The sequence below is a fragment of the Panthera pardus genome, unplaced genomic scaffold (assembly GCF_024362965.1).
Source record: "Panthera pardus isolate Hobbes unplaced genomic scaffold, ASM2436296v1 HiC_scaffold_6, whole genome shotgun sequence".
In the NCBI taxonomy this organism is placed as follows: Eukaryota; Metazoa; Chordata; class Mammalia; order Carnivora; family Felidae; genus Panthera; species Panthera pardus.
In genome coordinates, this window is record NW_026526991.1 from 118,812,599 (window position 1) to 118,828,088 (window position 15,490).

The 15,490-nt window shown below is 42.8% G+C and overlaps 1 protein-coding gene across 7 annotated transcripts in view; it reads right to left on the minus strand.

Annotated features, from left to right (window-relative positions):
- The window catches only part of KIAA1217 (KIAA1217 ortholog), a 447,403-nt gene that overhangs the window by 278,273 nt on the left and 153,640 nt on the right, over positions 1-15,490 (minus strand). For all 7 annotated transcript variants that reach the window (XM_053895904.1, XM_053895903.1, XM_053895907.1 and 4 more), the window contains exon 2: positions 14,788-15,071. In XM_053895904.1, the coding sequence (XP_053751879.1) occupies positions 14,788-14,901 (114 nt within the window). In that variant the 5' untranslated portion in view covers positions 14,902-15,071. The remainder of the gene's footprint in view (positions 1-14,787; positions 15,072-15,490) is intronic.

Consider the following 15,490-nt stretch of genomic DNA (forward strand, 5'->3'; position numbering starts at 1 on the left):
TCAGAGGGATCCATGATGGATTTGGATAGCAAATGGGATTCTTTCTCTTGAATTTGTTTCAATAAACCTTTTATAACAGATGTAGACATCCACTCACTGAAAAAGCCCATGAACATATAAAGATACAGGTGACTGGTGGGAGAGGTTGGATTTAACCGTCTATGGCCTGAGTTTTTGTTTCTTAAAAAACACACCTGGGTGGCTCAGTCGGTGAAGCGTCTGACTACAGCTCAGGTCATGATCTCACGGTTGGTGAGTTCAAGCTCCCCATCGGGCCCTCTGCTGTCAGTGCAGAGCCTTCTAGGCATCCTCTATCTCCCTCTCTTGCTGACCCTCCTCTCTCAAGAATAAAATAAACATTAAAACAAAAAATTTTTTAATGTTTTATTTATTTTTGAAAGAGAGAGAGAGAGAGAGAGAGAGAGAGAGAGAGTATGAGCAGGGGCGGGGGCGGGGTGGGCAGAGAGAGAGAAGGAGACACAGAATCCGAAGCAGGATCCAGGCTCTGAGCTCTCAGCACAGAGCCCAGAGTGGGGCTCAAACTCATAAACCGTGAGATCATGACCTGAGCGGAAGTCGGACGCTCAGCCAACTGAGCCACCCAAGCGCCCCAAAACAAAATCTTTTAAAAAAGTAAATAAAATGAATTAGAAGTTGTCACGTGGAAAAGGAATGCTTCTTTGGGTAGAAGAAGCAATATTTTCATAATTAAAATAAGCAATCCTTACCTGATTTAAGTCTCACAGCAAAAGGTGATATAAGACTGGTTATTATCTTCATTTCATAAATGGAGAAAGGGAGCTTCAAGAGCTTAGGTCACTTGAGTAAGTCTACATGCCCACTAAGTGTGGGAGTGTCCCTTTTAATCCAGGCAGACCCAAGACTGAAATCCAAAACACATGTGCTTAACCACCAAGCAGTTATCCTGGTTTAATAACACTGCTCACAATGGAGGACACTAAAATCCTAACTAACCTAAGTCATGCTAAAATGATTTGTTTAGTAAAGCCTGAAGGTGCACATTGGACTGCAAAGGGAGCACACTGGACTGCAAAGGTGCACATTGGACTGCACAGACTTTCCAGAAATCCTCCCAGAAACACCACGCCCACACATGGGGCTGGGCTGGGGTCTGGAAGAGTCGGGACAGGGTGGGCCATCAGCACAGCAGCCTTGGGGGGTGGAGGGTGGTCTCTATTTAGCTTCATGCTGTATGGAGGCCTTTGACAGCGGTCCAGAGCAGGATTAATGTATCACCACTCGTCCACCCCAGGACAAACAGACCACTAACATGCAGAGAAGGCTAATGAAACAGCGGACACTCAAGAAGGAGGCACAACCTCCTAAAGTTCTGGTCTCAAGAAATACGGACAACCGTTAAAAAGGAAAAAAAAAGTCAAATATACATTTCTTAAGTCCAGCACAGATTGTATGCATCACCAAAAGAAGGGTGCTTTCATTTCTGAATCAAAAAATGAAAACCAATTGTGGTAATTCCCTAAAGCTTGAACTTTGACTCTATTTTTGTTTGTAGTCATTGTTTGCTCTAGGGATGGTCCATTTACATTTGGTCAGCTTTTGCTACGGCGCTGGTTAATTTTCTGTGTCAACTTGGCTAGGCTGTGGTACCCAGACGTTGGGTCAAACATCTGTCTAAATGTTGCTGTGAAGGTATTTTTTAGATGTGATTAACACTTAAATCAGCAGACTCTGAGTCAGCACACTCTGACCATAGTGTGGGTGGGACTTATAGTCCCTTTGGGGAGGTGGTGGGGGGGGGGGGCAGAATCTGCCTCAAGACCTAGAAACCCTACCTGAGTTTCCTGCCTGCAGATGTTGAACTGAAGGCTGCAGCATCAACTCTTCCCTGAATTTCCAGTCTGGTGGCCTGGCCCCACAGTCTTCAGGTTGCCAGTACCCACAACTGTGTGAACCAATTCTTCAAACTAAACTAAATATCTCTCTCTCTCAGTCTTGCTCTTGCTCTCTTTCCAACTGTTTCTCTGTTTCTCTGGAGAGCCTCGACTAATAGAGCAGATAATGCCAATGGGTATCTGCCCAGTCTTATTCTCTGGTTCCAGTTCTCTCCTACCTCCATATGAGTGCCTGACACTCATTTTTACTTGGAGCACCTACTGTCATTTCAAATACTGCCTGTCATGACTGAAACTTTGTTTAGTGTTTACTGAGCATGAACTGAATTTAATAAAGAAGAGATATTTCCTGTGAAATTAAGATAAAGGAATATAATCAAGTTCACTGAGTATTACACTAAATATCAATGGACTAAATTCTCCCATTAAAAGACAAAGACTAATAAGTTGAGCTAAAAAGGCAAAACCAACTTATATGTAATTTCTAAACAACATACTCAATATTAATAAAGAAAACCTGAAAATAGATGAGTACCATCTGTCTATACCAGATAAATGTAACGCAAAGTGACAATATTAATAATAAGAAAAGTTAACAAACACTAAACTGGATACAGAGGTCATCTGGTAGTGTAAAAAGACAATTTATGAGAAAGGAATGATCATCAAAAATTTGTTTGCAACAAATAAAACAAATGAAAAGCTGTAAAGCAAAAATTCTTAGGAATGCAAGAAGAACAGGATAAAAATATGTTGGTAGTGAGAGACTCCATGATACACAGTTTGAAACTGAACAGCACTAGAAAAAGTAAGGGCCATGACAAAATAAATGAAACAAACAACAAACCTGATATAGAAGTGTGCACGTGTATATGTATATATAATGAACATAAAATAAGCAATTTCTCAAGAATACATAACACAATTCTTACAAATGCTGATTATGCATTTGACTATGCAAAAAATTTTAAACAAATCCTTAAACGTCTTAAAAAGCAGCAATTTTACAGACTGCATTCTTTGATCACATCCAATAAAATTATAAATAAATAGTAATCTCAACTACTTGGAAATGAAATACTCTTGGAAAACCCTTAAATCAAAGGAACAAATCAAAATTGAAACTTTCAACTGTCCTTAAGGAAATGAAACAGGAAATTTTCATACAAAACTTCAGGACACAGCCCAACCTGGTGTCAGGAAATGTATGCCCCTAAATGCCTTCATTACTAACAAGAAATACTAAAAATAAATGAACTTGATACTCACTTTAAGAAATTACAGAAGATAACAAAGACAACTTTAAAAACTAGGAAAAGGCAGGTAATTATGAAAAAAAGCTGAAAATGATGAGACAGCAAATCATAATCTGGAAGAGATAAATGCAAACTAAGTCTTTGAAAGAAATCAATATAACAAATAAACCCGAGGTGCCTGGGTGGCTCAGTCAGTTAAGCATCTGACTCTTGGTTTCGGCTCAGGTCATGTTCTCCCAGCTGAGTTCAAGCCTGGCATCGGGCTCCGGACTAACAGTGTGCAGAGCCTGCTTGGGATTCTCTCTCTCTCTCTCTTTCTGGTCCTCCCCACTTGTGCTCCCATGTGCGCACACACACACACACTCTCTCAAAATAAATAAATAAACTTAAAAACATACACATAACATATAAACCCAAGAGAGGGTGTAAAAATGGCATTTGCTCTCAAAGCTTATGGGGCAACTCAAGGTCATGGCACTCAACCGGAAGTAAAACAGTTGCTGTGTGGAGTAACTGGAGAAAGAACATGGACATGGGGCAAGTACATCCTGGACCTGGAAGAGCATTGGTCTTCGCACATTCAATGCCCAGCGCACATTTGCATAGGAGAATGTTCTGGCTGAGTTGAAATGTTTCAAAACAAAAAGGAAAGAGAGAAGGCAAGGAGGGACAGAGGGAGGACAATGGACCCAAAAGATGGAATCAGTGAGCAGTAATGATAGCACGTACAGCCCATTCATGTCTCCCGAACAACCGCTACAACAATACCACCCCATCCACCTGCTCCTCTCCCATCAGCGTCCCCGTGTTGTTTGAGTAAAACCGGTGACTGCTCCGGCTGTGACCTCGGGAAGTGCTCATGGAGGAAATCCTTGTACATTCCACTGGCCCAAAAATATCCCTTTGGGGCAAGTTTGACACAACTAAGTGTAGTAAGCTGTACTCATCTCCACACTGTCAAAACCTGTGGCTCAGTTCAAAGCTCCATGTGACGGCCCCTGAGCATTACCCACTGTTCACAAGTCACCTCCACGCTTGCACACTGGTTGGAGCACACCCCTCGAACATCTCACATCAGGGGAAGGGCAGGAAGAGGAGAGGGCAGGCCTGATAAAACAAAGGTACTGTGAGAGGAAGGCAAAAGGAGGTTGGTGCAAAAGTCCAAAAACTACACAATTTTGCTGAAAAACCCACTGGGCTCCAGACCAGATTTTTTTTCCTCCAAGTCCCATCCCTATAGCTGATCCCAAGAGTTAACACCCATCCCTCTCGTGACGATCACTAACATGCTTCCTTGGCAGTCCACTGGTCTTTCAGTGGTTCCACGCTTATGGACAGATGACACAGGGTGCTTAGTGACTTGCTCAAGGTCTGGGCACAGGTAGGAGCTGAGTGAGGACATGGGGTGCTCATTGGGCGCATTTGCCTTCCCCACTACCCCAGCCACAGCCCTTCGCCCCTTCATCCTTCTCCAATCAGACCCCAAGTCATTCCCATTTTTCTTTCGAATATCTGATGTGCGTGTCATCCTTCAGTGCTGGCTGAGCTCCATGCCCAAAGCCTTATCACTGTGGCCCGGATGCTGCAACCATTTCCAGGCCAGGACCCAGGCTGTTCTCACGGTCCCTCCTACATAGCACCGAGCAGATAACCTTTCAACTTTGCTTCTATTCCACTTCTGAGCTCAAGACTACAAGGTTGCCCTGTGTCTGACAGTCCAAGCTTTCTGCTGACTTTCAAGGTCCAACACAACCTGGCCGTCCTCTGCCTGACTCCCCTGTCTTCCCCCTCTGCCGAATGACACCATCACCTCACTTAGACTGGCCTACCCATTGATTCACAGGGGAGCCACCTCTATTCTTGTCTCAACATTGTCTCTTCCTGTCCCCCTCCTCCTCAGTCACAATGCCTTCATGGCTGCATTCTATCCATTCAAATCATAATCCATTAATCTCCTTGCCACAGATATTTGCTGAATACCTACTATGCCCTGGGGATCGAAGAAATAGATAATGAGGACAAGTCTGTCTCCAGGAGACCTCTATCATTCCAAGAGACACCATTCAAATGTCCATCTCTGTGTGAAATCCTCCCCCTCTGCTCTCCCACTGCTCTGAACCCCAGCAAGCTTTTGAAGTACATACTCCCATTCCCTGGCGTGTCTCACAGAAGAAGAGTCCCCAAAGCAATAATTCTGTGGTCAAACAGGCTTGGGAAACATTATGTTTCATTCTTCACCCACGTGTTCCCAAATATCCAAATGAGACGTAGAATGCCTTTTAGCATATTAAAAGATCGGACAGACCCTGCAGTGTAGAATTTCATTTAACTCTAGATAACCAAAAATATCCCCAAATTAGAGACTTTCTCTCCATTCCCCAAACAACTAGTAACAGCCTGGGGATCCAGGATTCAGCAGAGCATGTTTTTACAAAATGCTGATCTAGATCACTGCAATTTCTTTATTTCATTTATTCTTTATTTTTTTTATAGTTTATTTATTTAGTTTGAGAGAGAGTGAGCATGAGTGGGGGAGAGGCAGAGAGAAAGGGAGAGAGAGAGAATCCCAAGCAGGCTCCACGCTGTCAGCAGGGAGGCCGATGTGGGGCTCAGACTCACAAACCATGAAATCGTGACCTGAGCCGAAGTGACACATTCAACTAACTGAGCCACCCAGGTGTCCCTAGATCGCTGCAATGTAGAACACACACTGTTTTATGCTGCCCTAATGCATACTGCCCTCACCCCTCCAGGATAACGCTCTCCTGAATGCAAAGGGTTTTCACAGGTACTCAACACCTGCGATCTATTTGATAGGAGGTATCATCTCATGTAATCCTCACCACAAAAGTATCGTCAGTCTCATTTCTGCGGTTAAGAAAAGCCTCAGGAAAACAGATGATTCACCTACGCTGCACAGCTCAGAGCTTCCAGCATATAAAAAACTCAGTTATATCGGACCCCATAGTTATCACTCAACAGACGCGCCCCCGGCAGGGCAGGTACTGGCTACTCTACACATACTGCCTGATGTCGAGCTGACAGTGTAGGTCGATGAAAAACAACCATCTGATTGAATTAATCCAAGAAAACACCTGCAGGAAGGATGAATAAAGGCAAAGACGTAAGCCGGCTACGAGAAAGCAGAGGACAGTCTAAACGCCTGTGATACGAGTTCTGTATCAATCAGCTGGACTGAATCACATTGGTCTTTTCTGGATTCCTCAATACTGCAAATCTCCATCTGAGCTGGTGGCAGTTTTCTCTAGGTTTTGCCGATCACCACATCAGAGGCGTCTCCTGCCACCGCATAGCCACACTTGGGTTTCTGACTCCCCTTCACTTCCCACCTACTCCCCGACACTCCTTAGCAGGTTTTCCAGTAGAATCTTATTTTGATTTGCTTTCAGACCTCTTCTTAATATAACACTGTTCTCTTGCTCTTCCTTCCACTAATTAAAACGAAAGCTAATGCAGAGTTTGGTGGCACCCAATTAAACATGGATCAAAAGCCATGTGTTACGAATGATCCCCATTTAGGATTCTTTTCCTGTTTTCCTGTATCCTCTGTGATTAACGTCAACTTCCAATCAATTTTGCAAGTGAAAACGCAACTCCTTGAATTTAGTCTCTTTGATCGCTGAGTGCCCCCTCACCCTGCCCCCAGATGTCCTACTCTGTCATATTCCAAATCTTCAGAAATGCATTTCCATCTCCTTTAAGTCACAATTCAAAATATCAGTCCCCTGGGAAACATTTCCAGCGAGCTCCTTCAGCTGGTCCCTCAAGTAACATCATCATCTGTTTCGTAGTAGACTGCTCTTTCTGCTTATTTTTTTCCCATTGTTTTTCATCACGCCCAAATTTCGATGACTATTGTTTCTGATTGCATTCTGATTTCTCTTAGACATAGCCAAGATTTGGAATTTCTGAGGGCAGTTTTTTTGTACTGATTCTTTCCATCGTAATTATATCCTTTGTTCACAGGCTCCAGCATTTCATTACATCTCACTTCATTAAATGCTCCCATATATGCTAATATAAATTCTCTAAATGTAGCTTGTAATTTTGTCATGACACCATGATCCTTCCATTTGGAGGTGTTGCTCTGGCAATAGTAACATCTCAACGTTTACGTTCCGTAGATACTTAAATCACTATTTACGTCACTGCTTCTTTGGTGCCAAATTCCTTTTCTTTCCAGAATTATTGAAGGCCAATCTAATAGGAGGCGGGCATTTCAGCCACTGTAAGATGACCACCAAATTGCATACTTACGACAATGACCAAACCGGTACCCCCAGTCCAACCCTTCTCCATTTTCTCGACATTTTAGACTAATGTCTATTGGTTTTGCTGCGCATCAGAGAGATGGTGTGATCTGGAGGCAAGAAAGCAAGACCTGCCCCACAGCCAAATAACAGGATTCAGTACCGGTGACTTGCCCTGTCACTGTGAACAAGAGCTAAGTAAGCTGTGCCTCAGTTTCCCATTCTGTTAAGGAGAGTTCATAATATTGCCTACCACGCAGGGTTGTTGAGACGGTGAAATATACCAATATGGGCAAAGAGCAATAGTGTCATAATATTAACTGAGGCCAATAAGATGTTCTCCTTGCAGTCTTTTCCACTGTTTCACCACCATAAACAGCAGTCAAGAAAACAGTGCTAAAAAAATGCTGAACATTTAACTAACCTCCATGCTCACGTTCTCCATCTGGGTAAGGGCCTTCTTCCCCCATCCCACTGTGGCTTATTGTTAGTATTTGCTCCACATACCTTGTAGTAGATTTCTTTTATTTTCTTTTTAATGTTTATTTATTTTTGAGAGAGAGAGACAGAGCATGAACAGGGGAGGGTCAGAGAGAGGGAGACACAGAATCCAAACCAGGCTCCAGGCTCTGAACTGTTAGCACAGAGCCTGACTCGGGGCTCGAACTCACGAGCCATGAGATCATGACCTGAGCCAAAGTGGGACGCTCAACCAACTGAGCCACTCAGGCGCCTCTCTTGTATTAGATTTCTTAAGCGCCAAAATGCTGTTTCCTTTTCCCTTAAGGTTTAGGCAAGAAACTGGTCTGTAAATGCGTATTTAGTCATTAGTTTTGAACAGCTCCCTGGTTCTTGCCACTAAACATGGCTGTTCTCCCATCATTTTCCTTTTTGGTTGAGAATAAATTAGTAGCTCTAAAGAATTTCTTAGCTGGGTTCTATTGCTTTAGTTTAATTTATAAACTTTTCATTTGTGTATTTATTTATTTATTTATGAAGCATACATAATTATTTAGAACCTGCCCCCTCTACAACTTTAGCCTTTTATCCACATCTTCACCAGGGCCCAAGGCTTCCACTAATGATGGTCTATGGTCTTAGTGTGCCTTTAGTTCCAATTAGATCACTTTCCAGGCTTCACTGACACACATATTCATGAATGTAGATGCATATTTGAGAAATTCTAACACTTCACATATATGGATTGATTAGGATTGGAACAAACGTGATAGGAAAAGAACAAATGTGATAGGGAAAAAAAAATCTGATTGGGGCACTGACTGGCTTAGTCCATAGACCATGTGATTCTTGATCTCGGGGTTGTGAGTTCAAGCCCCAGGTTGGGGGTAGAATTACTTAAAATCTTAGGGGCGCCTGGGTGGCTCAGTCGGTTGAGCGTCCAACGTCGGCTCGGGTCATGATCTCATGGCTCATGAGTTCGAGATTTCATGATCTCAGATTTCAGTTTGTGAGTAAGAGCCCCCCGTCGGGCTCCGTGCTGACAGCTCAGAGCCTGTAGCCTGCTTCATATTCGGTGTCTCCCTCTCTCTCTGTCCCTCCCCGACTCGCACTCTCTCAAAAATAAATAAACATTAATAAAAAAATTTAAAAAAAAGAATTACTTAAAATCTTTAAAAAAAAAAAAAAAGGAAAATAAACCATCTGATTAATTTGGAGTTTTCACACATGACGTAGGGACGACATCAATTTCCCAAGGTATACAATGATTACCCTGAGATCTACTGCATGAGGAATAATCCAGTGTGATTGAAATTCTGCCATAATATAATTAAGTTTATAAAAAAAAGTCAAAGATGCCACTACATAAAGGTGTAAATATATGTTAATATATTTATATTACATTTAAATGTGATTAATGCCATTGTACAGATAAGTATAAAGTTCTATGTATGGATGTGCGATGTGCTGATGAAACCCTAAATGTTTATTTAGCATGAGCAGGGGTTGGAGCAGAGAGAGAGGGAGACACAGAATCCGAAGCAGGCTCCAGGCTCCAAGCTGTCAGCACAGAGCCAGATGCAGAGCTTGAACCTACGAACCATGAGATCACGACCTGAGCTAAAGTCGGACAATTAACCAACTAAGCCACCGAGGCGCCCTACTCACTTTTCAGTGTGTGGCATTCAATGTCTGTGGGTCACATAGCGAAGCCCTTTAAATCATAGGCTTTCTGTGATTAGACGAGTTGTGATCAGGTATTAACTGTCTCCTCCCCTCTATTAACCCTGCTTTGCATTCAAAAAGCTTCCCCTGTGGAAGGTGACGTCCAGATCATACAAATTATTGGTAGCAAACAATACCCGCGTACACAGGTGTAGAAAGCGGAAGCAGAGCTGACAGAGGGAGGTTTGCTACCAACAATCTGCACACTCATTCATTCATTCAACAAAAACCGATCATGCTTAAGTTAGGTTCCATACTCCCTTAAATGGTGACTTTACAAAGGTATTTAAGACAAGGTTCTTGTCCTCCAAAATATTCTACGTGGGAGAAAGAAACACAAAGAGAAGTACAATAAAGGCATGATTAGATACTACAATATAGGTACTGCAAGACGTTATGACCAACTCAGAAGGAGCGACATTTGGGCTGGATCATGAAGGATCGGTATCTGTGCTAGAAAGCCGTATTTCTTTTATTGACTTGATGGCAGGGATCACGCCTCATCACAGCACCTTTACCACGGCAGGTGCCAAATAAATACATATGGGATGAATAAGTGAAAGAAATCCAAATTTTAAGCTTTTGATGAAGGAAAAATCGAAATAAGTTTCGGAATTATAATAAAGTTACGCTCTGACGATGGAAAAAATAATCTTCGGGTACTCAAATAAGCGTGGGCAGAAAAGAAAACTGCCTTTAAATACTAATCTGAAAATAAGAACCACTGAGACTCTTCTTTTGGATACCATAGACCAGAAGACTGTAATGCCACGAGCTGCCATTGAAACAGGAGGAAGATCCACGGCTTTCTGAGGCTGTTTTTCAGTACTCTGAGATACTGAGATTATTGTCCTTTGACAAATGGGGGAACTGAGACAGAGAAGGATGAAGTCATTAGCTCCAATCCTGCAATTAGCACATGGAGGAGGCTGGATTCCGACCCAGCCCTGCCTTGTCCCAGAACCACACCCTTAGCTGCCAGGTGATGTAGCTTCACCCCCTGACTGGCCCACACAAGTAACCTTTACTACATAAACACTATGCGGCATTAATGGCCATCTGCTATCTTTGAAGACAGGTAGGAAGGAGGTTGCTACTCAACATGGCTGTTCTCCCATCAGGAGACCTCTGTTCAAATAATTTAGACTGAAGAAAATTCTTGACTGACTTATTTTCAAAGGCCCAAATTGAAGTTTTCAACCATAAGCCTTCCAGCGTCTGGACTCAGATTCTGAAATGTAAGGTAGGCTCTAATTCTCCTTATGTTTAATACCAAGGAACTGGAACCTACATGCCCTTGGTACCCAGATATTTCAGGTAAGACGCTGGCTGCCGCAGTTACCATCTTCCTCTCAAACTCCCCCCAGTGGCACTCTGTTCATGAAGGCCGCTTCTCTGGGAGGCAGCCAGGCAAACAGCCACCACAAGGATACGTGGTACTGAGAAGCTCAATATTAGATAAGTGGTCAGACTTGTTTATTTGAATTCCTCCGTATGGCTGGTCATCTGATCTTCCTGCAAAGGAAGCCTGGAATAATCCACTTTAAGGTCGGGGAGGAACAAAGGGCATCGTGGAGAAGAAGACAGGAAAGAGGAACCAAGCAGCAGGTGAAAAAGAATAGAAAAGCCAGAGGATGAAGTACTGTCCATAGGAATTTCCTAAACCATTACCTGAGCTTACCTCTGATTAGGGTTCATTGGCGACACTACAATGGAATGAAAAAATATATACACAGATCCATGCATCAGACTCTATCCCTCTCTGGATGGTCAGCTTGGAATACACAAGAATTCATCCTGAGTTACCCAGTAAAGGGACAGCTGACCAGCCATGGCCAGACTACACCTGTGGCAGACATGCATGGGATAGGAGATCAGAGGTTGGGGCCACTAAGCCACAGTCATTATTCCTTGTCATCTGATACCATGCACCCTTCAGGTTATATTTAGGCTCCCCATGTGAGAGTTTTAGCCAGTTACTATCATCATAGCAGTAGCAATAGTTATGAGATGATAAATAATAACAGTAATGATAACAATTGAAATATTTTAGCATGGAAAATATACCATTTTGAAATACTAATTTCTCAGCAAGATGAATACATTTCTAACTTAAAAAAATACATTCCACCTTCCTCATTCAACACATAATCAATTTCCTAACCTCCTTCACCGTGACCACTGGCCCCATAGTCTCTCTCTCTCTCTCTCTCTCTCTCTCACACACACACACACACGCACACACACACAACCTCACCCTATCCCTTACACTTCATGTACAGACTGGTGGAGAGGAAAAAAAATTTCCTCTACCCTTTTAGGTTTTTTGACCGGTATATTGACATAAAAGAGATTAACAAAGAAAAACAAATTTAATTATGTATGTATGGGAGCCCCATAAGAATATGAGACCCAAGGACATGTTGGGTCAGTTGAGGCTTATATGCTATCCTGACCTAGGGAATGGGATAGGGGCTTAGTGCTTCAAAGGGGAGGAGGGTGATTCACAGGACAACAAGGAGAGATGATGCATAATTAGATGTTCGCCCTGCCATACAGATAAGTATTCCAGAGAAAAAGTAATCTCTGGTAATAGCTCTTTCTCTGAGCCAGGACCAGTATCCAAATTATTTTAGGCCATAACAACTTGACCTTGTTTATTATGCTTTTCTTGGTAACTTCCCATAATTGACTCCCTACTCCTAACATCTTCTTTTGTCTTTAGCTGAACATGATATTTAAGGTGATGGCTTTGGCCATTTTAGGGAGTTACTCAGAGTTCCTGGGTCTCTCCCATGTATACACAGGAAGCATACACATCATTAAGCTTTTGTTTGTTTTTCTTCTGTTAATCTGTCTTATATCAATTTAATTATTAGTTAGTCAAGAACCTAGACAGGTAGAAGGAATTTGTCGTTTTTTTTTCCTCACCACACTACATGCTCCATAGGCAATGATCAACTTAAAGAACAGTGAAATAAACAAGGGTTCTGAGCTCAGACTTAACCAGATTCAAATTCCAACTTTCCCTTAGCAAATCGTGAGACTGTAACTATTCTGAGTTTGAGTGTCCTCGATCTGAACCACTTTGGATAAAGTACGGTGCCTCACAAACATGCGACACGTTACATATATGGAGAGTGACCCTACTATCGACTAAAAATTAGGGACATTTTTTACATGTCAGTTATACCTCAAGAAAACTGTAGGAAATACATTTTAAATAAGTAAGTAAAGGGGCACCTGGGTGGCTCAGTCAGTTAAGCATCCAACTGTTGATTTCAGCTCGGGTCCTGATCCCATGGTTCATGGGATGGAACCCTGCATCAGGATTTGTGCTGACAGAGCAAAGCCTGCTTGGGATTCTCTCTCTCCCTCTCTCTCTGCCCCTTCCCTACTCACTGTCTCTATCAAAATAAATAAACAAATTTTAAAATAAGTAAATAAATAAATAAATAGGGGGTACTTTCTATATATGCTTGAAATGAAAGGAGTCATCCTTTTCTTAACTACTAAAGAATTTATCTACATCAGCCAGGCCTCCTGTTTCTTCTCTCCTCTTCTGGGTTTGCCACCTTTTGGCAACGTGAGCAAAAAGCAAACATACAGCCTATACACTCATTTCATATTTTTAGGTACTTTAATAAAGATTTTGGAGAAACCAGGGTTGAATTTAAACTGACAAATCGATGGGGCGCCTGGGTGGCTCAGTGGGTTAAGCCTCCAACTTCAGCTCGGGTCATGATCTCGCAGTTCTTGGGTTCAAGCCCCGCGTCGGGCTCTGTGCTGACACCTTGGGGCTGGAGCCTGGAGCCTGCTTTGGATTCTGTGTCTCCCTCTCTCTCTGCCCCTCCCCTGTTCACACTCTGTCTCTGTCTTAAAAATAAATAAACATTAAAAATTTTTTATTTTTTATTTTTTTTAAATTTTTTTAACGTTTATTATTTTTGAGACAGAGAGAGACAGAGCATGAACAGGGGAGGGTCAGAGAGAGAGGGAGACACAGAATCGGAAGCAGGCTCCAGGCTCTGAGCAGTCAGCACAGAGCCCAACGCGGGGCTCGAACTCATGGACAGTGAGATCGTGACCTGAGCAGAAGTTGGACGCTTAACCGACTGAGCCACCCAGGCGCCCCAAAAGATTTTTTTAAAATAAATAAACCAACAAATCGAGAGGGAGGATGAAGTATAGGTTCAAATTGTTCAGGCAAATGCCAATTTCCATTTCCACGGAAGATAGAAAGCTGAGTTAGTCAGACATCACTTTGGTAACCGGTTAACTGGCAGGACCGCCAACTTAACACGCTAAATGGGTCTCTCTCTCTGGAGTGTGGAAATCAATAACAGCCTGTCCTCTACCCCGACCACGTGTGTCGCAGTGGCCCTGCTTCCTTTACTATGTTCTGCATCCTCAAAGGTCAATCTGATCACATGCCTGTGGGGCCTTCGGGGGACCCCCCCAAAACTTTGTGGCCTGCCAAAAAGTCATTGCATACAGCCAAGAAACAACAACATCCCAAGGCACAAATGGGTGCTGTCTGTGTAGCTGTCAAGATAACCTGAAAAAACAGGTAGCTGATGACAGCAGAAAGCCAAGAATGCGAAAGGTAAACATCTGTGATTAAAAGGAAAAAAAAAAACAGAGAATAGAAACAAAACCCTAATGTCAGCTTGCTAAGGAAAAGGGGTTCATCACAATCTATCCCTCTGTGCTCTCCTTTACCCTGAAAATGTATTTATGTCTGTCTGTCTGTCTATACGTATGTATGTAAGTATGTATGTACATACATATGTATGTATATATGTCTTCATTCATTCATTCATTCATTCATTCACCGTGTTAAGCACTTAAGTGCTATCTGGGTGCACAGTAATGGATCCTGGGCTTGGCTCAGTAAAGTAAGACCGCCTCACCGCCTGCAGTTTAGATGTATTTGTGGTTGAACATCGGGACACATTTGGGGGGGACTGCCTCCTCTCTGGGTCTCCCCTCTCTGACACGCTGATAAAGACAACTGAGGCTTCAGGTCAAACCTTTCCCGTAAGCTGCCTCCGTCTCGCAAACCCACAAAGAGATCTGGAACGACCCAAAGGTGGGCACGATCCACTCATCCGTTTTGTCCCCTTTGACCTGCCACTTTGCTCTCCCTCACGTTCATTGCAGAACGAGCTCTGCTCATCTCGAACGGCAACATGGTCGTACCTGGTCTCTCAGCCTCTCTTGGTGGCCCATGATCGCGGTGGCATGATGGGGGTACTTCTGCTTCAGATGTTCCAGGAAAGCTTCTCTCTTCCTGTCCATCTCAGATGTTTGCATTCCCAGTATTTCTCTGGAACTGCGGGGTCCACCTAGAGTGTGTCTCCTTGGGATATTGCGGGAAGACTTGGAAACTGAAACGCGACTGTTCCCATTAGAAAGGCGTTCCTTGGTTCTGCGACATTCTGCATCTTCTAATGACGTGACTTGTAGATTGCTTTTTCCTTGTTCTGAAAGACAAAAAAAAAAAAAAATACAGTTTGCAATGAAAGATTTTACTAGAAATGTCATTTACAGAACACTAAGAGGGTTTCTGGATGCTGTTAATATGTAACCATAACCTGGCAGGTTATTTGTTTTTTAGGCAAGACGGGAACCAAATCAACAAAGGAAATGAGAAAAATTGCACTAACGCAAAAAGTTGTAGAGAGAAAGGTGGTCGTTTCCGACTCTTTTCCTGAGATTATTCAGAAGGAGAACACTTGGTCAGACAAGTTTGCAGGCAACTGGGTTACCCCTTACCTTCAACTGTAATTATAGAAAAGTTAGTTCCAGTGATTCTGATTATTGTTTTTGTTTTAATTGCAACCTCATGCTGGTAACAGGACTTTTATAGTTTCATAATCTGACGGTGGTTTCGGAGACACTT